The sequence below is a fragment of the Panthera leo genome, chromosome D1 (assembly GCF_018350215.1).
Source record: "Panthera leo isolate Ple1 chromosome D1, P.leo_Ple1_pat1.1, whole genome shotgun sequence".
Lineage (NCBI taxonomy): Eukaryota > Metazoa > Chordata > Mammalia > Carnivora > Felidae > Panthera > Panthera leo.
This window is the reverse complement of record NC_056688.1, coordinates 106,287,899-106,314,991: the sequence shown is the minus strand read 5'-3', so window position 1 is coordinate 106,314,991 and position 27,093 is coordinate 106,287,899. Positions and strand designations below refer to the sequence as shown.

Below are 27,093 nucleotides of genomic sequence, written 5' to 3'. Positions count from 1 at the left end.
TGTCTGTTTGGCTTTCGCTCCCGTCCTCCGATCCACCTGCCGACAGTGCTTTCAACACCAAGAACTCAGCACCAAGATGAAGGAAAAAAGTAATCTAATATTTTGGTACAAAAACAGCTGTAGGAAGAGAGGTGGAGGGAGCCCATGGTCACGTTTCCCTCGTGGAGGGAAAAACAGGCTCCCGGTATAAACAGGGCCACGTGGGGGCAAGAGGACCGTAGGCACGTGGGCATGGAGTCTTTGGCTGCAGGAAGGATTTTCTGGTTACTCTTCAGGAAGGGGAAAGGCGTGGCCCAACAAGAACATCTGTCTCAGAGCTCCATTCGGGGTCCCCCCGCTCCAGAGGCCGATAAGGTGTGGCTTCAGACTTCCACTGCACCACCTGAAGCATCAAGACCACACACCACAATACCAGATTCACCCAAGAAGAGGTCTGTGGGAAACAGGAACAAGAGCGTGAGGAACGTGGCCATCTTGAATCCAGTTCCACCCACATACAGCTATTTGCTCGCTGTCAGGTCAACAAGCCCATCAGCCCCTCTCAGCCTCTCACTGGTGGGCACCCTGACAACTACAGATGCTTATAGGAGTCTGTGGACCCCTGAGTTTCCACCTAGTCTTTCATGTCCCAGAACCTCACTTCAGCATCGTATAGGTTGGAGTAAAACTTCAGAGCGGTTCCAGGGGGTGTCCATGGAATTTTCTGGGCTTCGGAGCAGCTGTGAGGTCAAAAGATGGTGGTGAGAAAGGGAGGATATACCCCAAACATACCTGTGCCCGGATGCCCTCTGAGAGGAGAACTGAGAGGGACAAAAAGGGAAGGCAGTCAGCCCGAGCCAGGGTTCCCTCCCTCTCCCATTACCTAATTGTAATGTTCAGGGAGACGATGGATTTGCAGAGAGAACGGGTGCCAAATCGAAGGATACAGGCAGACACTAAGACCAGGAAGGTGGCTATAGCAGAGATGGCCAGTGCAATGCGGAGCCCTGTAGGGCCTCTGAGGAGGGAGAGAACAAGCCTTGTGGTTGGAATGGGCCTTCCCCGAGCTCAGCCCCTGACTCTCAGGGTAGGGCAGTCACCTGTGGGAGTCCTCGATGCAGCTGCTGTAGACCCAGAAGAGCAGGAGCAGGAGGCAGTAGAGGGCCAGGAGGCCAGAGACCCCGGCCACAAAGTAGCAGAGGGATGGGGCCGAGGGTTGGGATAAAGCCAGGGAGGAGCCATTGAGGGCGGCCACGCCGTACAAGGGACAGTGGCTACTGAAGGAACCCTGTGAAGAGAAGCTGCTGAGTCCTACCTAGATTTCAGGTTAGAGCCTGGGTGCAGGCTCCGGGCAGGTGTGAGGGATAATCTAGGAGAGGGCCACCCTAGGAAGTTATTTATGCACTGTCAGTTCCTGTTTCTGGGCCAGTAGACTGAAGGAGAGGGCCTGCTGGGGAAGTCAAACCTGCAGCGGACAGAAGGATCAGGAAATAGGCGGTGGTTATAAAAGACAGTGAGCTTCACAGATGCCTCACAAGTTCTGGTCTCCCCTCTGCAGAAAGCCTAGAGTAAAACCAGAACTTGTGTAACCTTCAACTATCTCCGATATTTCCTAATCTGTAAAAAAAACAAAAAAAAAAAACACGAAAAAGGCATAATCGTGCCTTATAGGGTTAAATGAGCCTGTTTATTAGCAAGATTGCAGGCTGGGGGCGGGGGGGGGGGGAACCCTCCTGCTTTGGGCATTTTCTACCTCCGTATTTTGTCATTCACACACCGTGCTGCAATCGTGTGGAAGCTCGGTCATCTCCGCTACGCTATGCTTTATTTCCTGGCGTAGCTCGGCACAAGTGCCTGAGTTAAAACGTGTAGGCAGGGCCCGGGCCGATTTCTGTTTCAGAACCAGGGTAAGGTGATGCAGCCGCAGCCACCAGACCCGGCTACGTGTGGTGCTGGAAGACACTCCGGAAGACCCGTCCCTAGGCCAGGTAATGACTTTGAAGAACAACGTGGGCGGGCGGGGCCGGAGAGCGCGATCGGCGCCGGTGCATCTCCGCCGCAGACGGGCGCCCGCCGGGCCTCCCCCGACGCCCCGGCTCCGAGGCGCAGCGCGACGGCACCAGGCCGGCCCCGGCCAGCCCGCCCCCGCCTACCCGACCCCACGGCCGGCCCCGCCCCGCACCTGCGTCCGGGTCAGCGTCGCGGCCGCCACGGCCCCGCACAGGAAGGCAGCTGTGAATAGCAAGAGCTCGAAGCGCTGCAACCAGGGCAGCGCCATGGCGCCCTCGCCACTAGGAAGCGCCGCCGCGGGAGCCAACCGCCCAAGCCCCGCCTCATCCGGCGCGACCCACGAGCGCGCAGACGTCACTTCCGACAGGGGCTTTATTTACAGAGGCCGGGGGGCGGGGCTGGGGGGCCAGCGCCGCTTCAGAGCGGCAGGTACAGCGAGTAGTCCGACAGTGCCCAGCGGCGGGCCGGGCGGCCGGTGCGGCCGATCATGGGCAGCTTCTGCACGTAGCGGGAGGCCGGGCTGGGCCCGTACGGCGCGGGGAAGGCGGTCTGGAAGAGGCGCCCGCGGCATCGCCTCCCGGCCTGCCGCCCGGCAATAATGAAGCGGAAGTGGGGGGCGCCGCGCGGGGCGAAACGGCTCTTCTGGAAGACGTCGCGGGTGCCGGCGCCGGGGCCCTGCTGCCGGGGCGCCCCCCGCGCCCGGTGCACGCGCGGCAGCGGCCTGCTCTCAGAGGCGGCGGGCGCGGAGGCCGACGCGGGGCCGCCGCTCCGGGGACTCTCGTCGCCCTGCGGGCTGACCATGGCGTTGGCCGTCAGCTGCGGCATCTTCCGCACCGAGTCCGGAGCGGCCGCCGGCTCCTTCTTGTCCCCGGGCGGCCGCGGAGTGGTGGGCGCGGGCTGGCCCGTGCCGAAGCGGGTGGCCAAGCTGTCACCGAAGAAGGCGTACAGCTCCCGGTAGATGTCCGCCAGGGTCACCGACGGGGAAGGATCCTCCGGCCCCGCGCCTCCTGGCGGCGGCGGGACGACAGACCCAAAGCCTGGCTCCGCGCTGCCCCCGGAGGGAGACTCCTGCAGGAGAAGGCTGTCCCAGGGCAGGTCGTCCGAGCGCCGGCACCCCCTGCCGCTTGGGCCCCCCTTGCTGGGCTCTGCCGCCTGGGCCTTCATCTTCAGCAGTCTCTCCACGGCCACCTGTAAGAGCAGAGGGACTAGGATAGGCAAGAACTAGGAGGCACCTGGGCCCGTCGAGTTTTCCAAAGTTAAGGCAGGTGAGCTGCTGAGCTCACGCCAGGGAAGGGAGACTGGAAGGGGCAGGCGCTCACCAGAATGGCTCCGTAGACCTTGTGTCCATCTGCTTTAACTTGGGCATTAGATACGGAGTAATCATCTAGCACAGCCTGCAGATTTGTCCAGTAAGTGGACAGGTGCGGGTACAGTACTCGTTCTACTGCCTGGAAGGGAAAAGGGAATGCAGTAAGCACCTTGTTGCTTATTGCCTCTCAAGTACCCTTGCCCACGGAAGACGTACTTTTACCTCTGACAGGAAATTCTCAGCTTGGCGTATTCAGCCAACGTTTATTTGGAACCCACTGTATGCCCAAGCCTCGGCTAAGCACTGAGAATGAAGGTCAGGTACAAAGACCACGTAAAGTGACCCTGTTATCACTGACATGTATGACAAGGGCTAGAGGATATAGGTAATGCCCATTGCTAACAGACAAATTTAATTTGCCAACTATTAACCCTATACAGTCAATAGGCAAGTACTATTGCTTAAATGTACACTGGGACTCAGTTCAGACCACCTGCACAAAAACAAACAACCGATCCGAGGCCTGGACTCCGATTATATGATTTTAATCCTGTGATTAATTTTGAGGAAAGCAATTAAGACTTCACAGAGGATGGATGGCCTTGGTGGCTCAGTTAAGCGATGGACTCTTGATTTTGGCTCAGGTCACAAGCCTGCTTAACATTCCCTCCCTCTCCCTCCACCCACTCCTCTCACTCTTGCACATTCTATTTAAGTTTATTTATTTTTGAGACAGAGACAGAGCATGAACGGGGGAGGGGCAGAGAGAGAGGGAGACACAGAATCGGAAGCAGGCTCCAGGCTCTGAGCCGTCAGCCCAGAGCCCGACGCGGGGCTCGAACTCACGGACCGCGAGATCGTGACCTGAGCCGAAGTCGGATGCTCAACCGACTGAGCCACCCAGGCGCCCCTTGCACATTCTATTTAAAAAAAAAAAAAAAAAGACTTCACAGAGGATGTGACATCTGTTACAGGCTTTGATGCGTTAAGAGTTCTTTGGTTAGGCATCCACAGCCTGAGGATTTGAAAACGTTAAATCGGGGTGCCTGGGTGGCTCAGTTGGTTAGGCGGCCGACTTCAGCTCAGGTCATGATCTCACGGTCCGTGAGTTTGAGCCCCGCATTGGGCTCTGTGCTGACAGCTCAGAGCCTGGAGCCTGTTTCGGATTCTGTGTCTCCCTCTCTCTGACCCTCCCCGTTCATGCTCTGTCTCTGTCTCAAAAATAAATAAACGTTAAAAAAAAAAAAAAATGAAAACGTTAAATCAACAAGTTCCGAGAAAAACACAACTTAGCTGACTCAAGTATAAGAGCTTAAATAATTCTATAACTGTAGTAGTTAAATAAAATATCTAACCACAAAAAAAGACACGGTGCCAACATTTACAAAGACAGTCTGAGAGCTTATCAAAACAAACAAGGGGATGCCTGTGTAGCTCAGTCTGTTATGCACCTAACTCTTGATTTTGGCCCAGGTCATGATCTCCCAGTCTGTGAGATGGAGACCCGCATCAGGCTCCGTGCTGAGCCTGCTTGGGATTCTCTCTCTCCCTCTCTCTCTTCCCCTCCCCCACTCAGGCTCCTTCTGTCTCTCTCAAAATAAATAAGCATTAAAAAAACAAAAACAAACCCTGACTACAAGAGGAATTGAGGGGTGGTTCCTTAACATGATTAACAGAGAATGGCCAGGAATTTATGAAGTGGGGATATACTAATACCTGCCATGTAGAACTTCTGAAAGGATAAGACATGTATACACAGAAAGGCAAGCTATCAAATAGTGGGGCCTAAGGCAAGAGCTCAGTACATGGCAACAGCAAGCATATACCTTTTTTTTAGTTTTTTAATTTATTTTTATTTTGAGAGAGAGAGAGAGAGCAAGCGGGGGGGGGGGGGGGGGGGGCAGAGAGAGAGGGAGACAGAAAGAATCCCGAACAGGCTCCATGCTGTCAGCGCGGAGCCCGATGTGGGGCTCAAACCCACGAACCGTCGAGACCATGACCTGAGCCAAAATCAAGAGTCAGATGCCTGAGCAATTGAGCCATCCAGGCGGCCCAAGCATATACCATTTTCCTGATAAAAGACACACAAATACTATTTTTCTGATTACAAATGGGAGCTCTTACGGCTCTGTGTGTGGGAAAGGCCGGGGTCCTCACCTTCCAGCCGAGGGCATGCAGCCCCACCACAGCCCCGTAGTGAGAGCAGAGAGGCCGCACGGGGTCTGCCAACACCTTCTGCAGGGAGAGCAGGATCTGCTGATAAAGGCCACTCACAAGGTCCCCGTGTGTCCTACGGGAGCGGCATTCGGTCAGAGAGGAGAACGAGGCACAGGGCAGCCTAAACTGGACTCCGGTCGGGGCGCACCGGGGTAAGTGGACAAGGAAGGCTAAGGGGGAGCGAAGGCTACCTGAAGGGCCGAAGGGCCCAACCCTGGGGATACCGGGTGTCCGTCTCTAGAATCCCAGCGTGCCGAGGCACACCGACTGGGAAGCTCTAATGGAAGAGGCTCCCTGCCCCCTCAACGCATGGCCTCGAAGCCAGACGTCTCACCCGCCCCCGAACGCAACCCCTCGGCACCGTGACAGCCCCACCCTTCGTTCAGCTAGGCCCAGCGGCTACCAGAAGATGTGGCTGAGCAGGAGGGCAGCTCCATCCCGAAGAGTCCAATGGTCGTTCAGAGGGTTGATGGAGGCAGCCAGTGGCTCCAGCACGCAGTAGAGGACACTCCCTACCAGGGAGCGGACATAGGGCCCCAGGCAGAGGTGTGGGTTCCGAACCAGGCTCCGAGCCACTTGCAGGAGCCGGTGCAGCTGCTCCAGATCGTGGCTTACAGATTTCACCTGTTTGTAGAAGAGGGTCGCTTAGGGGGACACGAGGGTGCAGGTAGGAGCCCACCGCCGCGACGGCGCCTGCCACGAGCCCTACCCGGTTATCTCCCCACAAACCGTCCCCACCCTGCCCCAGCCGCGTCACTCACCCCACTGACCACGTAAACAAAGTAGGGGAGGAGTGCTGCGATCTTGGAGTTGGTCTGCAGGTCCTGGAGAGCGATCTGAAAAGGAAGAGGCCAGACTGCACTGGGTCCTCCAGCCCCAAGTAGAAACTGACATTTAAAAAAAATTTTTTTTTTTTTTAGATCTTTATTTATTTTTGAGAGAGAGAGACATAGAGCGCGAGCAGGGGAGAAACACAGAAAGAGGGAGAGACAGAATCCACGGCAGGCTCCAGGCTCTGAGCTGTTAGCACAGGGCCCGATGCAGGGCTCGAACCCACAGAACTGCAAGATCACGACCTGAGCCCAAGTGTGGCGCTCAACTGACTGAGCCACCCAGGTGCCCCTAAACTGACATGTTTTAGAGGACAGTTTACTTCTTATGTATGACAATTTAAATGTTCTCTCTCAAAATAAATAAATTTTTAAAAAATGTAAATGTTCATATTCTTTGATTATTCAAGTGTACTTCTATAAATTTAACCCACCATAAAAGTTACCCATTTACACACATACCCACTCACAGCACAGTCTGTAATAATAAAAACTGCCCACAACCTAAGTGGCCAACGTGGTTTTAACTGAGAAAAGCACTTGTTCTAAAACCAGATGTTTACTATAATACCACCTTGGTTTATACTAGAGAAATTACAGTTAAAACTTGGGGGGGAGAAAACATGTTTCCATGGGAAACTTTCACTTTCTTTTTAAAATCTTTTTAAATTTTTTTTTAATGTTTTTTTATTTGACAGAGACAGAGTGAGAATGGGGGAGGAGCAAAGAGGGAGACACAGAATCCGAAGCAGGCTCTAGGCTCTGAGCTGTCAGCACAGAGCCTGATGTGGGGCTTGAACTCACGAACCATGAGATCACGACCTGAGCCGAAGTCGGACGTTTAACCGACTGAGCCACCCAGGCGCCCCTGAAAAAAATTTTTTTTGACGTGTATTTATTTTTCAGAGAGACAAGAGACAGACAATGAACGGGGGAGGGGCAGAGAGAGAGAGGGAAACACAGAATCCGAAGCAGGCTCGAGGCTCCCAGCTGTCTGCACAGAACCTGACACGGGGCTCGAACTCACAAACCACAAGATCATGACCTGAGCCGAAGTCGGATGCTTAACTGACTGAGCTGCCCAGGTGCCCTTTTATATTACAATACTTCTATAATAAACATGCTGATACAGCTTTTATAAGCAGCAAAAAGAGTTAAGTACATGAGAAAAGTCCTCTTAACCCTGAATCTCCACTACCTGTGACCTCCAGACCCCTCTGGATAAAGCTCCTATGCTCAGGCACTACAAGAGCAGACAGCAGACTAGTGGGAAAGGAGCTCAGCCCCCAAGCCCCGCACCCATCCCATCGGCACGGTGCCTGGGGAACCGGAGCCAAGCTCCTAAGGAACGGGAGCAACAGCCAGACATGGGAAGAAGGATAGAAACCCCGAGAGGCCACCTCGTGGAGCAGACCAGCAAACTAACGCTCGCCCGACTCTGGACACGGGAGGACTGACCACAGGCAGCCTGCGGAGTCCCAGAGGCTAAAGCGGCAGGGTCTCTCCGAGCAGGTCTGGCCGGGCACCCTGACCCCGGCTCCTTCCGCTTCCCTTCTCTCCCTCTCAAGTCCACACAAATGAGAGCCGCAACGTGGCTGCCTCACTCGGCCCCAAGTCAACAGGCACCCCAGAGAGCAGGCTCTGGAATCAAGGTGTGCGGGTACTGACCACCCGAGTCCCCCCAAAATGGCCCTGCTGAGCTGCCCGTTCCCTGGAGAGCAGGGGTTCCCACTGGAGTGGGCAGAGCAAGGCGGTCCTGGAGGAGGGCGGCCTCAGAGCCCTGCACCCCCGCTCCCACCCACATCAGGTGTGTGCAGTGGACAGGAAGTAGGGGCCTGAAAGAGCTCTGTGGGGGGCGCCTGGGTGGCTCAGTCAGTTAGGCGTCTGACTCTTGCTCTGGGTTCAGTCATGATCTCCTGCTTTCTGGGATCGAGCCCCGTGTCGGGCTCTGCGCTGAGCATGTGGAGCCTGCTTGGGATTTATTAAGTAAATAAATAAACTTAAAAAAAAAAAAAAAAAAAAGAACGAATTCCATGGGGATTTGAAAACTGGACTTTGTGCCCCAATTCGGGTCCACTCGCTCACCTTCATCAGCTGCGGATCGTCCCCCAGCACGGCTCGAGTCACTTGCTGGTAGTACTTGAGAAGGTCATCGGTCAGCGAAGACACGGCGCTGGGCACTGTGGGAGGATGGGCAGGAGGTGGTCAGGGTCAGCCCAGCCCAGCCTCACCTGCCGGCTCCCCTCCCTCCCCTCCCCACCAGAAGCCTGTTCACACGGGACTCCCAGAGCACACAGCCACCAACTCCTCGGAGCAGCCCTGCTCAGCCCTGAGCCTGCAGGCTTTCCACGCCTCTGTGCTCCGTACTGTGCCTCCCACCTGTCCTCTGCCACGCAGGTTCCTGCTCAGTCCTCAGTCCCTCCTGGACACTTGCCCTCAGGGGACCCAGTCGCCCAGACTTCTGTGCTAGCATCCAACACCCGGCATCATGACTGGTCCCAGGTCTGGGCTCATAGCTCCAAATCCGAGCCCTCTGGGCAGGGACTAGTGCCCACTCAGAACGGGGCATCAGTAAATACTCGTGAGATGAAGAATCAGAGGTACAGGGGTGCCTGGGTGGCTCAGTCAGTTAGGCGCCCAACTCGGGTTTTTTGTCCAACTCGATTTTGGCTCGGGTCATGATCTCACGGTTCATGAGTTCGAGCCCCGCATTGGGCTCTGCGCTGGCAACGAGGAGCCTGCTTTAGGTTCTCTCCCCCGCCTCTCTCTGCCCCTCCCCTGTTCACGCTTGCGCTCTCTCTCAAAATAAAGTTAAAAACAAACAAAAAAAAGAAGCAGAGAGGTACAGGAGCACCCCCCCGCCCTTAGCTCCTAAGGAAGGAAAGTCCAGAAAGCCCGTTCCCCGTACTACCCCTTACCTGATCCTTGAGGCGCCAGGTTCCCTTTGCCATCTAGGTAGGACACATGAACTAGAACCAGAGCACAGATCGGTCAGCTAAGGGGGTTCTGCCCCTCGTAGCACCACCGCATGCAGGAGTTCTGCCCCACCCACCCCTCCTCTGACAGCCCAGTTCCTGTCCCCACCCCATGCAGGACCTCGGCAGTCACCTCTCACAGCTGTCTCGGCACAGCCTTTAGGGATGTTGGTGGCCAGGGCCAGCTCTACCAGGTTCACCTCTCGGTCCTCAGGGAAGTAGAGCTCGCCCTCCCTGGCAGGGCGCAGGGGCAGCGCCTCCTGGGATCCGTAGCCACACACAGCCTGAGCAAAGAGAGGATCGGAGGGCAGGCTGAAGCCAGGGAGGAAAGAGGCGATCTACCGACCAGGGCAGGGAGCCTACGTTTGAGGGAAATCCAAGAGTCTGAGAAAAGGGGAGATGCCTGAGGCTTCAGGCCTATTGCCGGGAATTTGGCTGGAGCATCCGGTACTCACGGGGTCAGGGAGTAGAGCCTGGTCTGTCCTTCCATAACCATACGGGCTCTGAGACCCAACCCACTGCCGCCAGCCCTCCAAACATTCACCCAACTTTGAAAACACTATATTTTTTTAATAATTTTTTTTTTTTTTTTTAATGTAGGGGCACCTGGGTGGCTCAGTTGGTTGAGCGTCTGACTTTGGCTTCGGTCACAATCTTGGGGTTCGTGAGTTCAAGCCCTACATCGGGCTCTGTGCTGAAAGCTCAGAGCCTGCTTCAGATTCTCTGCCCCCCAACTTCCCGCCCCTCCCCTGTTTGCACTCTCTAAAAAATAAACAAAAAGCATTTTTAAAAAATTAAATAAACTTTTTTTTTTTTGTTTTAGAGAGAGTGCGTGTGTGAGCATGTGGGCAGAAGAGAGGGGCGGCGGGGGGAGGGAGAGAGAAAGAGGGAAAGGGAAAGAGAGAGAGAGACAGAGAGAGAATATTCCAAGCAGGCTCCTCACTCAGAATAACTTGCTCCCAGGACCCTGAGATCATGACTTGAGCCGAAATTAAGAGCCAGACGCTCAACCAACTAAGCCACCCAGGTGCCCTCCCCCTCTTTTTTTAAAGTAAGCTCCAGGCCCAACATGAGGCTCAAACGAACTCACAACCCTAAGATTAAGAGTCGCATGCTGGGGGGGCGCCTGGGTGGCGCAGTCGGTTAAGCGTCCGACTTCAGCCAGGTCACGATCTCGCGGTCCGTGAGTTCGAGCCCCGCGTCAGGCTCTGGGCTGATGGCTCGGAGCCTGGAGCCCGTTTCCGATTCTGTGTCTCCCTCTCTCTCTGCCCCTCCCCCGTTCATGCTCTGTCTCTCTCTGTCCCAAAAATAAATAAAAAATGTTGAAAAAAATAAAAATAAAAAAAAAATAAAAGAGTCGCATGCTGGGGCACCTGAGCGGCTCAGTCAGTTAGGCATCCTACTTCGTTTCAGGTCATGATCTCACGGCTGGTGAGTTTGAGCCCCACATCGGGCTCTCTGCTGTCAGCACAGAGCCCGCTTTGGATCCTCTGTCCCCCTCTCACTGCCCCTCCCCGGCCTGTGCTCTCCCCCCACCAAAAAAGAAAAGTCACATGCTCTCCGGAGCCAGCCAGGCACCCCAACGCTATTCTCTTCTAAACATGATCTTCTTCCCTCAAGTCCCTGCCCCACAACAACTGTGCAGGACAGTCTAATACTCACATTTATGCCCAGGCTCCTCCCTTACCCAGAATGTCTCCTCTTCTCTTGGCTTAGCCTAACCCAAGCCTCCCTTTAAAGCCCGGCTCAAGTCCCAGTTCTTCCAAGGCTTCCCTAACCTCCTGGCCCCCGGGCACCTACCCTGTGGTTTCTGTGAGCTGCCCCTGTGTGCACATTTGGTCTTTAGGTCTGTGCTGGGCATGGGGTGGGTCGTGCCACCTGAGCCCTGTGCAGCCCGCGCTCAACTCACCTCCACGCTGCTCCAGCGGAGGGCCCTGTTGAAGTCCTCGACAGTCAGCTTCCGCCGTTTGGTATGTTTCATGAATTGAGAGCTATTCTGGGAGGGGAGGAACAAAGTCAGGGGACAGGGAGAAGGGGGTATGGAGTCCCCAGGGGAAGAGAGACAGCCTGGGGAGGAGGCAAAGAGGACACCAGGAAGCCCGGAATCTGGCTCTGCTCTGGTGCGGACAGCACCCCCCCGTGTGACGTTCCCTCTCTGGGACCCAGTTTCTCACACGCAGAATGTGAGTGTGAACTTGCCTGGCCTGCCTGGCGGGGCTGTTGAGAAGAGGGGCAATGGGGGGGACGATGCCCAGCCAGCACTTTGTTTGCCAGAAGCCCCACTGGCTGAAAGGGGAGCTCCGGAGAGGGCAAGGACCGCCTCTGTCCCTCAGAGCTCAGAGCAGGTGCCGCAAATACAGCTGTGTAATAAATCCCTGTGGGAGGCAGCCATCAAGGAGAGACTAAGGGGAGCGGGGAGGGGTGCGGGGAGCGAGGGGGGCATACCTGGGTGGCCTCTCTGAGACGGTAACACACATCCTCCGCGAGAAGAGCTGCCACCTCATCGCTCAGCTCCAGGCCTGTGCTCTCCGCCATCAGCCGGACTGACTCCCGAGGGATCTCCACAAACCGCCGCTCTTCTCGCTCGGACATGGCCCCGACGGAGCTGGGAGCCAGGAGAGAAGGTTTGAGAAGCCACCCAGTCTCTCTCAGGGCCCAGGAGCCCGACTTCAAGGCCTTCTGAACCAGTCTCGCTGCTCTTGTTCCAGAATCCCTGAACAAGGAGCCGCAGAGGCTCGGAGTGTCCAGGCGAGGAAACTGAGGCTAAGAACAAGAAACAGACGAGCTGGGTCAGACAACAGGGATGCCTGAGAAAGCGCCTGGCCTCAGGGGGTTCACAGAACTGGGTCCCAGCCATGATCTACCACCTCCTGAGTGACTGTGACTGAGAGCCCTGGTCATCAGCTTGTGCCCTGGTGTCCGAACTTGTAAGATACAGGCAATCGCCGCTGCCCTCCCTACCTCACAGGGTGGCTATGAGGCCAAAACGAGACGGTGTATGAAAAAGCCAAGGACCAGAACACCACCCAAAGGGATGATGGAAGATGTTACCATGGTTAGTTACAAATAAAAACTTCAGGGGCGCCTGGATGGCTCAATCGTTTAAGTGTCTGACTTCTGGTCCGGTCGTGATCTCACAGTTTATGAGTTTGAGCCCCGCATCGGGCTGTCTGCTGTCAGCGCAGAGCCTGCTTCGGATCCTCTGTCCCCGTCTCTCTGCCCGCCCCCCTCAAAAATAAATAAACGTTAAAAAAGAAAAAAAAAAAGTCATGTTTTCTTCCTTCTGATTCTTGCTACCACCACTATCTACTAAGTCTTGATGAAAACACTACTTGTATCCTGACACTCCGTTGCTCAGAAATCTTTAGTACTTCCACGCTGGTTCTTTTTTTTTTTTTTTTTTAATTTTTTTTTTTTCAACGTTTTTTATTTATTTTTGGGACAGAGAGAGACAGAGCATGAACGGGGGAGGGGCAGAGAGAGAGGGAGACACAGAATCGGAAACAGGCTCCAGGCTCCGAGCCATCAGCCCGGAGCCTGACGCGGGGCTCGAACTCACGGACCGCGAGATCGTGACCTGGCTGAAGTCGGACGCTTAACCGACTGCGCCACCCAGGCGCCCCTCCACGCTGGTTCTAAAAGAAAGTCTAAACTCCCCAGCTTGACATTTTTCTTTATTTATTGAGAGAGAGAGAGAGAGAGAGAGAGAGAGAGAAATGCAGAGGGAAAGAGAGAGAATCCCAAGCAGGCTCCACACTGCCAGCAAGGGGCCCCATACGGGGCTCAAACTCACCGACCGTGAGATCGTGACCTGAGCTGAAGTCCGTGACGCTCACCTGACTGAGCCACCCAGGCGGCTCCCAGCTTGACATTCTGTATTTGGTCCCAAATCCCCCCAGCTATTCAAGCTGATCCCTCCTCCCAGTAAGACCAGCCTAGAGTCTTCCAGCCTGCCTGGTGCTCCACCACCAGTGCTCAGGCTGGTCGTCTCCCTCTCTACTCCAAGCCCCCACCCCTCCTCTTTGCTAAGGCAAATCCAGTCTGTCATTTAAGGTCTTCCTCGCCAAATGCCATTAGGGATTGTCAGGCTTTTAGTAGCTGGGCTTTTGCCCATGTGTCTGATCTTCCCCAGTCTGGCTTAGAGGTCTAACAGCAGGAACCTGCTCTTCCGTTCACAGGATATGGCAGAATAAGAACCCAACAAAAACAGCAACTGATGGACGATTCCAGTGACGGACACCACAACGAGAGGGCAGGCCCACGAGGGCCAAAGTGAGGCATCGGCACCACAGGCAGCAAGGCCCAGTTCCAGGTGCTTCTGGGTCACCAGTGACCTCCAGGTCCCTAAATCCAAAAACCTCCAGGTCCCTAACCCGGCCTCCCGCATTTCTCCCAGTGGCCCTACATTGCCTTTGGAATCAAGAACAAGCCTGTACCATGGTTCCAAAGCCCTGCGTATCCATCGACTTCTGCAACACTTCCTTCCCTCTCGTGTTCTGCATTCCCGCCACGGCCGCTTCCCATTTCCCCCAAAACACCCGATCCCAGGACATTCGTACACGCTCTTTCCCCTAGTTGAAACACTCTCCTCCTCCTCCACCTCCAATCTCTTTGTCTAGTGGGCTCCTAGTGGCTCCTTCAGATCTCAGTTCAAATGTCACTTGCTCAGGGAAGTCTTCTCAGACCTCCACAATGTCCCAGTACTTGGCCTTCAAAGCGATTAGCACAGTTGGTAACTATACAATTGTGTAACTGTGTGGGTAACACCTCCCCACTATATTGTAAGCTCCATGCCCAGCTAGGATCATGCCAGTTTGCTCACCTTTGCATCCCCAGAGTCCGGCACAGGGTCAGCACATAATACTCCTTCAATAAACGCTTGCTGCAAAACCGAATAAAGAATAGCTATTTTTCCCAAGCACATGCTATGCCTGAGGCACACAGTTAGGTGCTTTATATGGCTTATACCTCATCTTATTCTCAGTAACAATGAGACAGATGTTATGTAAGTATCGTGTCTATTTCACAGCCAAGGAAATCAAGGCTCAGAGAGGTTAAATGTGAAATGACTTGTCCGAGAACATCCAGCGAGCACTAAGTAGGCAGCAGGGACTCAACTCCTGTTCCTAGTCATCAGAGCGGTAGGCTGTGTGAGGGACAAGGCCTGGATTTCCAGCCCGAAGACTGGAGTTGGAGGCCCGCCAATGGATAATTCTGAAGTTTCTGTTTTCCTGCCTGTAAAATGGGAGCATGAAGTCCTGCCCACGGGCAAAGGTCTTTCCTTATTATGTGCCTATATTAAGACCCACAAAGTCCTGGCTCTGACCAAGGTCTCCCCCTCCTCAACCTCCTCTCCTCTGCATCCCCAGCCACTAGCCACACTGGTAAAGTGGCGTGGGAACTGACCGCCACGGGCGTCGGGGGAGCGCATCCTCCCACCCAGCCTCCCTTCATCCCAGATCCAGAAGTGCTGGGGTAGGGTGGAGGAGGTCAGGGGTTACCGAACTTGGGTCACGTGGTCAGCGAAGGGGGCGGGCCCCCAGCGGAGCCGGCGCTAAGGCTAGTCAGTGCGGGGCCCACAGCGGGACGGAGAGTCCTTGGGCCTGCGAGGGCCTGCTCACCTGAAGGCTCTGGCGCGGCAAAGGCGGCTACCCGGACGGCGGTGGCGGCGAAGGCAGCTCCCACTCACCCTGCTCACCCTAATTCCCTCTCTCTGAGCCCAGGCCCCGCCCTCCAGGAGCACAACCAATCGGCGAGCGTCCTGCGAAGTTCCCGCCCACCCGCAGGCTTCCCGCCTCGCGATTGGCCTCTGTTAAGGGGCTGTAAAAGAATCTGGGCGCAGGGGGTCACGTGAGGCTGAAGAGTCGGACTTCTTAAAGCAACAGCTCTTGGGTGTTTTGAGAGTTGGTATGTATGGTTTTGTGTGTTTTATGTTTTATTTATTTTTGAGAGAGAGAGAGAGAGAGAAGAGACTTCAAGCAGGGTAGGGGCGAGAGAGGGAGACACGGAATCTGAAGCAGGCCCCAGGCTCTAAGCCGTGAGCAGAGCCCCATGCGGTGCTTGAACTCATGAATCGTGAGATCATGACCCGAGCTGCAGTCAGACGTTTAACGGAGTGAGCCACCCAAGTGCCCTTGTGTATGTTTTAAAAGCGTATTGTCAAGGAAAGCGTCTCTATTCTTTTGATCTCGTCTGCACTTTGAGTTTCCAAGCATTTGCATTTATGTGACTGCAGCGAAGCTTTAAACTTTGGTGTGTAAATTAGTTTTCTTGCCCACTTGGTGGGGCTCAATTTACCCCTCCAACATCACCTGCAGGACTGATGGGGCTCCCACTAGGTATTTTCTTTGGGCAGAAGAGTCTTCTCACTGGGACAAGCTCACGTGCAAAATACAGACTCTAGGGCTGTGCTCATTACGGCACCCTTCCTCAGTAAGCCAACTATAACGCCTAACCTGCCTCGATTTCCTTGACCACTTTACATGCACATGCTTTCCTAAACTTGGACAGCTCTCAATTCAGAACCAAGTGGGTTTAGTGGGTTACGGATAGTATTTGGAGTCAGACCAACCTAGGTTCAAATTCTACCATCGCTTTGGGGCAAATTGCCTAACCATATTTTCGCCCAAGTGCAAAATGGGGTACTGATACTCACTTCACAGGGTTACTGTAGATTAAGTGAGATGATGTCTGTGAAAGCACTTGGCAGAGTTGAGGTTGAATCTTCTTGTACACCTCAGGAGGCAGACAGTGAATTAATTCCTTTATGTTAATTCAAAATGAGGTCGTTTGCAATGGGCTATTCATTATAGAAAGGAGTTTTCTGCGGAGGAGCGTGAATGTACACATCCTCGCCCTTCCTCCCTCTCAGGGTAAGATGCTGCTGCCTCTAAAAAAGATCCTCCCAGGCTAGAGCTGGGAAGGCCAGATGGATGTGGTGGAGGTTGCCATGGCAACACCACCTAAGGAGACTATGACCCTGCTGAGTCTCTTCCAGTTATAGTCAGTATGACATCTGCTGTAGTGTCAGTACTGTGCTTGAACACTGGAGTGTCTGTCCACCTCTGCATAAAGGGAAGCGGCAGGGCCTCCTCCACCATCCTGAGTCTGAGGTCAGTTCAGCAGGATCTGGGCTGCTGGCAGCTCTCCTTGCTGAGGTGTTAGTCTGGACAGCCATTGGCAAGCTCAAAGGCATGACACAATGACAGAAGGCCCAGGGGCCTGAGGGATATAGTAAAGCTGTATTCAAGCACTTTGGGGCCCATTTGCCCCCAGCCTCAAGGGGAGGCAGGGGCCAACGAGAGCAGTAGTGAGACCCACATGACCACAGATAGGAGAAAGGTGGGTCCCACTCACTCCCCAGCCACCTAGAGCCTGGCAAAAAGAGCTAGGATGGCTTTGAAGGCAGACTGACAAGTTTAAAAACAAAACAAAGCTCCACCACTCACTAGCTGTGTACCCTTGGCATTACACTTCGTCTCTCTAATCTGTTTTATCAGCTATCAAGTGGACCAACAGAATCTACTTCGTGGAACTGTTGTGGGCAATGTGTGTAAAAGATTTAGCATTAGGCACCTGAGTGGCTCAGTCAGTTAGGTCGCCAACTTCAGCTTTAGGGCATGATCTCACAGTATGAGTTCAAGTCCCGCATTGGGTTGTCTGCGGTCAGTTCAGAGCCTGCTTCGGATCCTCTGTCTCCCTCTCTCTGCCCCTACCCTGCTCAAGCGCTCTCTTGCTATCAAAAATAAAATGTGTATTTTTAAAAATGCTTTATTTTTGAGAGAGCACAAGTGGGAGAAGGGCAGAGAGAGGGGACAGAGGATCCAAAGCTGGCTCCGAGCTGACAGCAGTGAGCCCGATGTGGGGCTCGAACTCACGAACCGCAAGATCATGATCTGAGCCAAAGTCAGGTGCTAAACCAACTGAGCCAAGACGCCCCGAAAATAAAATATCTTTTAAAAAAATTAGCATTACCAGGCAGATACTCCTGTTACCTGTGACCTTTTTAAGAGGCCATAACTTTCAGTTACAAACCTTAAAAAGAAGAGGCCTGGAGACCATCTCCAGACCGTCTGGACTTAATCCCCTCTCCACACAGCACACACCTTCCTGGCAGCTGCCACACCCCACGTCCTCACCGGCACCCACATGTTCACGTTCCACAAGCCACTTCTGTCCATCAGTCACTTCCTTGTAGGCCTGGTGTTACTTCCAGATTATCCCCAACACAATTAACGGATGAGTGGTTCCATTTGAGAACTTGGGAAGAATTTTACTCCGTGAGACACATGCTGTTTACAGCCTAGGGGAAATCCCTACAGCCTGAGTAATCAACTCACCGTATACTGAAATGGTAACATGACTTCAACGTGGTTTCCATGGGGAAATTCATTGCTAATCCAGCACACTTTCCCAGATTCAACAAGCTTGGAAAACCTGGCCCAGTGCCAAGAGCTGGAGATACAAAAATGAGAGGGATGCGTGCAAATCTACAATGATCTCAACTGACTCTTTACCTGATAAAAAACAAAAAAATGAGGGGTGCCTGGCTGGGTCAGTCGGTCAAGTGCGAGACTCTTGATCTCAGGGTCGGAGTTCAAGCCTCAAGTTGGGTGTAAAGATTATGTAAAAAAAAAAAAAAAAAAAAAAAAGAAATAGAAAGGAGACAGGAGACAGTAACAAAACAGCATGTTTTGTGGTCCACTGTAAAGGTGCAAATGTTAGAGCTTCTATCTGTCCAGGAGTGCTAATGGCAAGAAGGAAACCACATTCAAAGGCCAATTTTTTTTTTACCGTGTTTCAGCCACTATTCTGCTTCATATCGGAGTTTCTAGACCTTGACATGATTGACATTTGGGACCAGATAATCATTTGCTGGCGGGGGCGGGGGGGGGGGGGGGAGATATCCTACAGATTGTAGGATGTTTAGTGGCATCCCTGGCCTCTACCCACTAGAAGGCAGTACCATCCAGGACCCAGCTGTCACAACCAAAAATGTCATTGCCACATGCCCCTGGCGGCAAAAATCACCCTAGTTGATAATCACTGCTTTGTATGCATTATATAATAATTATAGGGGCACCTGAGTGGCTCAGTCAGTTAAGCATCTGACTCTTGATCTCAGGGTCGTGAGTTCAAGCCTCGAGTTGGGCTCTTCACTGGGCGTGAGGCTTACTCAAAAAAAAGAAAAAAAAGAAAGAATTGACGGAGATTTGCTAGATTAGCAGGCAGCAACCCAACGGGCTAGGAAAGGGCATTCCAAGGCACACAAATATTACAAAAGCAGAGTGTGAGCATACCGTGAGGGAGGGTAGCGTGTTTGTTTAATCTTATAGTCATTTCATGGAGTTCTGCTGTGTTACCCTGACATTTTGAAGCCTTCCACATCTTTGGTTCAGTTTAGTGACTGATTAGCAAGTAAAGGCTTCTGTTGTTTGTGACTCATCCTAGGAAGGATTGGGACCTGTCACCCCCCCACCCCCCCCGTCTGTGTCATCACTGTCCTCTTGTTCACCTCTCCCTACCCACGATCTCCTCTCCCCTAGTTCCCAGCTTTACCCTTGGTTAGTTTTAAGGGTGCGGGAAGGCCAAATATCCTGAAACCAGATTGGAACTCGGAGTGACTCTAATGACAGTATCACTTGCAGCAACCTGAAGACCTAACTTTAGTGCCCTTCCTTCAATGAGGTCAACTTTAGCTCTCTGCAAGGGGTTAGTCAGGTCCCCTGGGTAGCTGAGGCTAGTTGAGGCATCAGGCCACCAAAAGAGAGGCAAGTGAGCAACTGGCCCCCAGCCTTTTCTAAAAAAGAGTTGTTCTGACCGAAGAAAGGAGCTAACACTTCCATGAGAACAAGGACCTTTTATGGTTAGAATTGCAGAGTCGCAACTCTGGGGACAAGGAACCTTCTTTGCCTCCCCACAGCAGCCAGACTGGGCCTCTGGACAACGTGGGAAGCATGACAGTCACATCTCCTAGATAAGGACCAAATGAAGCAGCACACCCCGGTGCTCAGCTCACAAGCCCTGCAAGAACAGGAAAAGCACATCAGTCAAGCTCGCAGCTTGGGGGCGGCCATTACCATATACTTCCCATCCCACAGGGCACGTGTCCTGCATCTTCCAAGCAGACAGCATGAGAGTTCCTTTCATCTGTGACTCGCGCATTAAGTCCCACATCCACCCCCCCACCCCCATACACCTGTGCCTTCTCCAGGCAACAGCCCCGGATGCGTGATCAGGCACTCACCCAAGTAATCGTCCATCAGGGAGCCGATAGCAAACTGCAGGAGGGAAGGTGAAAAGGACATAAAGTCTTAGCAACCACAGAACTATCCTCTAAGCCCAGCCCCAGGCCTTCTGCCCACCCATCCCCTCTTCCTGGCAGAAGAGAGCACGACATCCCCAGGAGCTGTAAGAAGTCAACAGCTCCCAGCTCTGCCTGGTACAGGCAGGAAGACAGGCAAGGGACTCACAATGTCATTCTTGTCCACTCGGGTCCCCACGATCTTCAAGCGGATCTCATCATCCTGCTGAATCACAATGTCCTGGGGAAGAGGAACAGTATACTCAGATACCCCTCACGCCGAAATCCCTTGGAGGGCTCATTCTTCCTCCCTCTCACTGACTTCCTCCCTCCTCACCTCATCCATCGTCTTGTAACATGGCGGGTTGGAGTTAGGATCAAACTCCATCTCTGATGGGATGGACTGAAAGGAAAGCCAGACTGGGTCAGTGCTTTACAGGGGTGCCTTCTGGAGATGGTCACGATGGGTGTCTCTCCTCCTTGGCACCCCCAGCATGCCCAGACTTACATGCCGAGAGATGAAGCAGGACATAGGTCCAATTTCTGTGAAGAGTCCAACCTAAAAGGCAATGAGTGATGTTGCTTTTTCTTTTACCGCCCCCCCCCCATGTCTTCTAAGCTCATCTTTGTCTGATTCCTAATATTCTTGATGTCCTGAAACCACTCTGGATTGTATCATTTGTTTTCTGGTCTCTCTTCTGTTAAGCTTTCACTTTATTTATTTTCATATCATTTTTATGAGAAGGCACAAGTGAGCAAAGGGCAGAGACAGAGAGGGAGACGGGGCGGCGGGGCGGGGGGAGGCAGGGTTCACACGAAGCAGGGCTCAAGTTCACCTGATGCGAGACTCACGAACTGTGAGATCATGACCTGAGCCAACGTGAGATGCTTAACTGACTGAGCTACCCAAGCGCACTCCCTTTAATTTTATTTATTTATTTATTTTGAGAGAGGGAGAAAGGGAAGGAGGGATAGAGAGAGAATCCCAAGCAGGCTCCGTAGTGTCAGCACACAGCCCGACACCAGGCTTAAACTATGAACCCTGAGATCATGACCTGAGCTGCAATCAAGAGTCAGACGCTTAACTGGGCCACCCACGCGGCCCTCAAGCTTTCATTTGAAGTTAAGCAAACAGTGCGGTAAAGAGCCAAGGCCTGGGACTTGTCAGTCCACAATTTGAACACTTGTTGACCACATGACCTTGGCCAGTAGGCTTAACTTCTCCAAGCTTAAGGTTCTATAAAAAGGGATGGGGCACCTGGGTGGCTCAGTAGAGTAGGTTAAGCATCCACCTCTTGACTTCGTCTCTGGTCATCATCTCGTGGCTCATGGGTTTGAGCTCCACATCGGGCTCTGCACTGTCAGCACGGAGCCTGCTTTGGATCCTGTCTCCATTGCCCTGCCCCTCCCCCTTCTCTCTCAAAATTAAACATTTGAAATAAATAAATAAATAAATAAATAAATAAATAAATAAATAAATAAATAAATAAAAAAGGATAAAAGCACCCACCACAGTCATCGTGAGGTTTTGCACATTACCTGGCCCACAGTAAGTACTCCACGAATGGAGGCTGTGCTATTGTTGACTACTCAGGCTGACTTACATGACCCGGACGGAGACAGCACAAGATTACGGTACCATTTAACAGGTGAGGCAACTGAAGCACAGACTGACTCAGCCAAGGACACAGAGTTAGCAAGAGGAGTTGGAACCCATCTCACATCTTCTGAGCGGCCACCCAACTGCCTCCGCTATGTATAGTCTCACCTTGTTGACTTGAGTGACAACAGCATCCACGACCTCCCCTTTAAAGGGGCGGAACACAATGGCCTTGTACTTAACTGGATAAAGGACAAAGCCTCGGCCTGGCTGGATCACACCAGCACCAATATTGTCAATGGTGGTGACAGCAATCACAAAGCCATACCTACAAGCATGGGGAAAAAGAAAGGCACCGTGTGTGTAAGAGCCTCTAAAACCATCTGCAACAAGTCAGTGAGCCTGGGGGTTGGAGAAGAGCACAAAGGGAAGTAGAGGACACCCCGACCCCAGAACTTAATGACTAAGAGAAGACAGGATACTGATCAGTATTCAAAATGCCAAACACTGCTCTCATAATAATTTCACAATAAGTGTCCAAGAAGGCTGAAATCCTTGAGCCAAGAGACCTCAATCGTTGGGATGCCTTAGAATCACCTAAGAGGAACTTCTTAAAACACACATTCCCAGGCCTGTCCCCAGTCTTGATTCTATAGGGACAAGATGAGGCTCAGGAACTTGCATGTGGTTATTCTGATGAGAGAGGCCAAATACTCCATAGCCCTGGGCTCATCCCACCCCATTCATCACTGTGTGAGAGGCCCTTATGTGCAGAGCCCAGAGATGTGCCAGGCCAGGTCCCTGGTCGTGTGGGAGAAAGAAAACCAGCAGAACCACAGGAGAACAGACACAGGAACAATGATTAGGCTGTGAGCTCCATGAGAGCTGGCTTGATTCTATCTCGTTCACTGCATTGTTCCCAGAGCCCAACACACAACCTGGCAGACGGCAGAAGCTTTAGAAACGTTTGCGGAGTAAATGAGTGAACAATCTCAGCTGAAGTGAGGAAGTCTCATGATCCAGCTTTGCAGAGGGCGCCGTGGGAACCCAAAGCAAGGAAGCAACTGACTGCCTGGGGTGCCTGAGAGGGTGAGAGGGTTCCCCAGGGTAGGTGGCAGGTCCTCGCAGGATGAGTAGGACCCGGGGAGAGGTTGCAAGCCTCGGGCGCCACACGCGCCTCAGATCAGGTGGCACGGAGGGCGCAGCACTCACTTGCCGGTGCAGGTACCCTCCACCTCGGTGAAGAGCTTCTGCTTTACCGTGTTGAGCAGGTTGGGGCCGAAGTAGCGCGGGTGCAACAGGATCTCGTGCTCCAGGGAGATCTGCAGGGAAAACGGGATGGAGACCAAGCAAGGCGCGGCAGCGACCCGGGGTGAGGAGCAACCTTTCGTCCCGGCGCCACGTTTCGCTCCTCCTCTCGACCCTGCCCTCGCCGCCACCCCGTGCTCTGCTCACGTGGTAGAACATCTTCCCACGGCGGACGGGACAGCAGCCGAATCCACTCCCGCCGGGACTGCGGCGCCTCTGGACCAACCGGAAACACACAGCCGCAGCAACTCTGCTTCCGGCCTGCCCCAGCGAAGTGGGCGGGACTCTGCCCTCTCCGCGGACCCAATTGGGCATCGCCGTCGTGGGTGGGAAATCTGCGAGGCCCCGCCCCCTCCTCCCCGCCCACCGGCGGTCCGACCGCCGGACTCCGGTAAAGCAAGTGTCTGGCCCAGAATGGGTGCCCGGTAAACTCTTTTAAACGGAATTAATTAGCTAATAAAAGACAACATAAATAAAGCGTTTTAGCAGAGTGCATTCGTATAGCAAGTTTTTGAAGACTGTTTTCACATAGTAAGCATAGTAAGTAGCTGTTCTCATCTCATTTAATCTCTACAGCAACCCCACCAAGCAAGATTTATTGTCCCCGTTGACAGATGAGGTTCCAGGCTCAGAGGGTTGAGGTCACTTCAGGGTCACTCACGGCCAGGATTCAAATTCAGGATGTCTGACCCCAAGACTTGCATATTCGGGCTTTCCAGATTTTCATGCAGCCATTCGTTCACCAAACATTAACGGAGGGGAACACCCACCCCATGCCGGCAGGTAGTTTGGAGATGAAGCAGCCAAAATCAGAGCCCACAAGGCAGCGCTCCCTCCAGGTGTGAGAAAACAGATCACTGCACTCCTCCTTCCCATTTCCCCATTCCTTCCAACACGCGCGCGCGCATGCACACACACACACACACACACACACACACACACACACACACGGCTTAGAGAACCGGTGAGCCCCTGTGTGTTCCTTCAACTCTACCCACATTTTTGTAGACAGTCCCTTTATTAAACTCACCTCAATTAGCCAGAGTGAGCATGCAATCTGTTCCCTGTGGAGACCCTGACTGATAAAAGGTCCATACAGAAAGAAGCAGAAACCATGAGCCACAGACCCATGAGAAAGGCTCAGCAGTTGACTCTAGATCCACGACAGTCCTTGGGGCCTTCCTTGAGCAAACTCCCTGCTGCCCGAATAAGTTTTTGTGTGTTGTAAATAAGAGAGCCTGACCTACCGTCCTGCAAGAATAAGGACATCCTGCTTCCTCAGAGCTGTCACACATCAGTTCCCATTGACATTGCCCATTTCCTAGAATGGCTGAACCCACCAGTCAGCCACTTAGACTCCATGCAGATCCCGTTGACCATGGTCAGGCAAGGAAGTATATGAATGGGCCTCAGCAGTCCTGACTTCCTCCTCTCTCTTATTTTCTAGCCAGCCTCCCCTAAGGACAGCGGTGTGCTGGAAACAGCTGCAAGAGCCTTTTTTTTTTTTTTAAAGTAATCTCTATACCCAACATGGGGCTGGAACTTACAACCCCAAGGTTGAGTCCCATGCTTTACCGCCTGAGCCAGCCAGGTGCCAATTGTTAATATTTCAGAAAACTTGCAAGCCAGTTTTTAAATACAGCCTTTATTAAACATTTAATGAAAAAAATTAATGATGTTTATTATTATAACATACAATTAACTGAAGTATACTAAAAAAAGAAACAAAGGCAGAGGTATAGATGAAACAAGTTTGGCAATATATTGATAACTGTTGAAGCCAGATGATGGGTTATAGTGGTTTCTTATATTTTTCTTACTACTTTTGTGTGTTTGACATTGTTCAAATAAAAAGTTAGAAAAGAAAACATGGCACGCCTGGGTGGCTCAGTCTGTTCAGCATCTGATTCTTGATTTTGGCTCAGGTCATGATCTCAGGGTTCATGGGTTTGAGCCCCACATCGGGCTCCACACCCACAGTGGGAAGCCTGCTTAGGATTCTTTCTCTCTCCCTATCTGCCCCTCCCCCACTCATGCTCATGTGCTCTCTCTCTCAAAATGAACTTTTAAAAAAGTTAGAAAAAAAAAAAACAAAGGTAGCTGTCATACTGTAACTTCTAATAAGAAAAACATAGGTGGTCTTCTCTGTTCCTGGCACAGAGCTCCTAAAACCCTTTTCCTAAAGGGTAAGAGTGATGAAGGTGTCTCCATATTCATAACAAACCCTTTTCAATCACACCCAAGTTTATGTTGATGAGGTGATATTTGAAAATCATCTCATAACAGGGGCTGGTTGCTGGGGTACCCAATCTCGTGATTGGAGGGTTGGAACTCTCAACCCCCTGACCTCCAGGGAAGGAAGAGGGGCTGGAGGTTGAATCTTTGGCCTACGGCCAAAGATTTAATCCAGTGTGTGTGTGTGTGTGTGTGTGTGTGTGTGTGTGTGTGTTTGCGTGTATAACGAAGCCTCCTAAAAACCGAAAAGGATGGGTTTCTGAGAGCTTCTGGGTTGGTGAACACCTGGAGATATGGGGAAGGTAGCACTCTAAGAGAGTATAGAAGTCCCATACCTTTTCCATACCTTGCCCTGTGCAGCTTTTTCACCTAGCCATTCCTGAGTGATACATCCTTTTATAATAAACCAGTAATCTAGTAAGTGAAATGTGTCTTTGAGTTCTGTGAATCACTCTAGCAAATTAACCAAACCCAAAAAGGTGAGTAGGGAAAGAGTTAACAGTAGGCACAGCCAGATGAGGGACCCTAAGAGAGGCTGATTGCAGCTGGGAGGGCTCCACCAAGGGACCCCCGCCCTAGACTTCAAGGCTCACCACAGTGGCCCTTGGCCCTCCTACTCCTGGTGGTGTCCACAGTGCCCTGGTTGCATATGCGGGTGGGATGCTATAGCTGTGTGCAGGTTTGGGGGAAAAAGGGATAAAAGCATTCCAGATCTGCCCGTGCTAGGTGTCATGAATAGAGTCTCACAAACTGTTATCTAGTTCCTGATAAAGTCCCAATAAAAAGTCAGAGACAAAAATCATACCCAGCAACCCAGTCGGCATCCCTCTCACTCCTGAGAGCTTTGTACTTTCCTTCAATAAACCCTATCGCTTTGCTCACTCTCTGCTGTCTGCGAGATTCACTTTTCAACTAGGTGGGATAAGGACCAGCATCTCTCCAACCCACCTGCACCAAAGGGTTCTTTATAACCTCCAATCTATAGCTAGTAGATGAGAAGCATACATGACAACCTAGACTTTCAATTGGCATCTAAAGTTGGGGGTGGGGGAGAGGGAGCACTCTTACAAGACTGAGCTCTTAACCCGTGGAACCCGATACTATTGCCAAGTAGATAGATTCAGAATTAAATTGAGTTGTAGGACATTCAGCCTGTGTCTGAGAATTACTTGATATGTGTGTGTGTGTGTGTGTGTGTGTGTGTGCTGGGGGGGGGGGCGGGGAACACATTGTAATTAGAGTCAGAATTCTTAACAGATACTTAAAACTAGGGGCACTTGGATGGCTCAGTGGGTTAAGCAACCGACTTCGGCTTAGGTCATGATCTTGAGATTTGTGAGTTCAAACCGTGCATTGGTGTGGAGCCTGCTTGGGATTCTCTCTCCCTCTCTCTTTCTCTCTCTCCTCCCCTCTCTTCCTGCCCCTCTCTCACTTTGTACTCTCTCTCAAAATAAATAGAAACTTTTTTTTAAATTTTTAAGTTTATTTATTTACTTTTTAGAAAGAGAGTACGTAGGGGAGGGACGGGGGTGGGAGGGAGAGAATCCCAAGCAGGCTCCTCGCTGACAGTGCGGAGCTGGATATGGGGCTCGAACTCATGAACTGTGAGATCATGACTGATAAAGGAGCGTGGGGCAAGCTGAGGACAAAATGCAGGCTAACAGCACCCCCCCCCCACCTCCTCATGGGATATGGGTGATATTCCTTGGACACTCCCGACTACCCCCAAACAGGAAAGGACAAAAACAAATGGTTAAACTGGATAAGAGTCTTTACCAGTTTACCAGAAAAAGGCAATCCCGTCAACAGCCTAAAGTCTAGGAACTCCCTACTGTCTTAATGTTAATGCTTAATATTAATGCTTTACCAGAAAGAAAAACAACCTTAGCTTGACAGTAGCTAGGCCTTCAGTAAGTCTTAAGTATGTGAAAATCTCCTTGGAAACTCCCTCTGGACTTTATCTCCCCCAACTCCATAAAAGATCCCCCCCACCCCGACACATACAGTGCACCTCTTCCTGCCCACAGGTCCTGTCCCCGTGCTTTAATAACATCACCGTTTTTGCACCAAAGACATCTTCAAGAATTCTTTCTTGGTCATCGGCTCCAGACCCCATGAACCCCCCATCACCCCAAAACTTCATCAATGACCTGAGCCGAGATCAAAAATCAGACACTCAACCGACTGAGCCACTCAGGCACCCCTAAATAAAAACTTTTCTTAAAAAAAGGTCCTCACCCTCTTTATTTATTTATTTTTTTAACGTTTATTTTTCAGAGAGAGAGAGAGAGAGAGAGAGAGACAGAGTGTGAGCTGGGGGAGGGGCA

The 27,093-nt window shown here is 52.3% G+C and overlaps 3 protein-coding genes across 6 annotated transcripts; all 3 read right to left on the bottom strand.

Moving 5' to 3' along the window:
• Nucleotides 1–77: 77 nt before the first annotated feature.
• On the bottom strand, nucleotides 78–2,316 carry TMEM179B (transmembrane protein 179B). The gene is made up of 5 exons (XM_042904613.1): nucleotides 2,162–2,316; nucleotides 1,080–1,267; nucleotides 863–997; nucleotides 641–719; nucleotides 78–433 (listed from the first exon to the last, which is right to left on the bottom strand). The coding sequence occupies exons 1-5, from the start codon at nucleotides 2,255–2,257 to the stop codon at nucleotides 272–274; spliced, it is 660 nt and encodes a 219-aa protein (XP_042760547.1). The 5' UTR covers nucleotides 2,258–2,316; the 3' UTR covers nucleotides 78–271.
• Nucleotides 2,298–16,219, bottom strand: TAF6L (TATA-box binding protein associated factor 6 like). Of its 4 annotated transcripts, none has more exons than XM_042904609.1 (12): nucleotides 15,976–16,219; nucleotides 14,143–14,202; nucleotides 11,766–11,925; nucleotides 11,230–11,316; nucleotides 9,454–9,604; nucleotides 9,264–9,314; nucleotides 8,431–8,525; nucleotides 6,277–6,351; nucleotides 5,919–6,139; nucleotides 5,456–5,588; nucleotides 3,309–3,437; nucleotides 2,298–3,177 (listed from the first exon to the last, which is right to left on the bottom strand). In XM_042904609.1, the coding sequence occupies exons 2-12, from the start codon at nucleotides 14,148–14,150 to the stop codon at nucleotides 2,407–2,409; spliced, it is 1,881 nt and encodes a 626-aa protein (XP_042760543.1). In that variant the 5' UTR covers nucleotides 14,151–14,202; nucleotides 15,976–16,219; the 3' UTR covers nucleotides 2,298–2,406. The 4 variants fall into 4 exon arrangements, with proteins under 4 accessions (XP_042760543.1, XP_042760542.1, XP_042760544.1 ...); XM_042904608.1 differs by lacking the exon at nucleotides 15,976–16,219 and adding an exon at nucleotides 14,942–15,018; XM_042904610.1 differs by lacking the exon at nucleotides 15,976–16,219 and adding an exon at nucleotides 14,942–14,963 and having other exon boundaries at nucleotides 11,766–12,083.
• Nucleotides 16,220–19,159: 2,940 nt separating this feature from the next.
• On the bottom strand, nucleotides 19,160–22,788 carry POLR2G (RNA polymerase II subunit G). The gene is made up of 8 exons (XM_042904974.1): nucleotides 22,679–22,788; nucleotides 22,436–22,545; nucleotides 21,392–21,551; nucleotides 20,132–20,182; nucleotides 19,961–20,026; nucleotides 19,793–19,864; nucleotides 19,567–19,600; nucleotides 19,160–19,343 (listed from the first exon to the last, which is right to left on the bottom strand). The coding sequence occupies exons 1-8, from the start codon at nucleotides 22,688–22,690 to the stop codon at nucleotides 19,330–19,332; spliced, it is 519 nt and encodes a 172-aa protein (XP_042760908.1). The 5' UTR covers nucleotides 22,691–22,788; the 3' UTR covers nucleotides 19,160–19,329.
• Nucleotides 22,789–27,093: the final 4,305 nt, after the last annotated feature.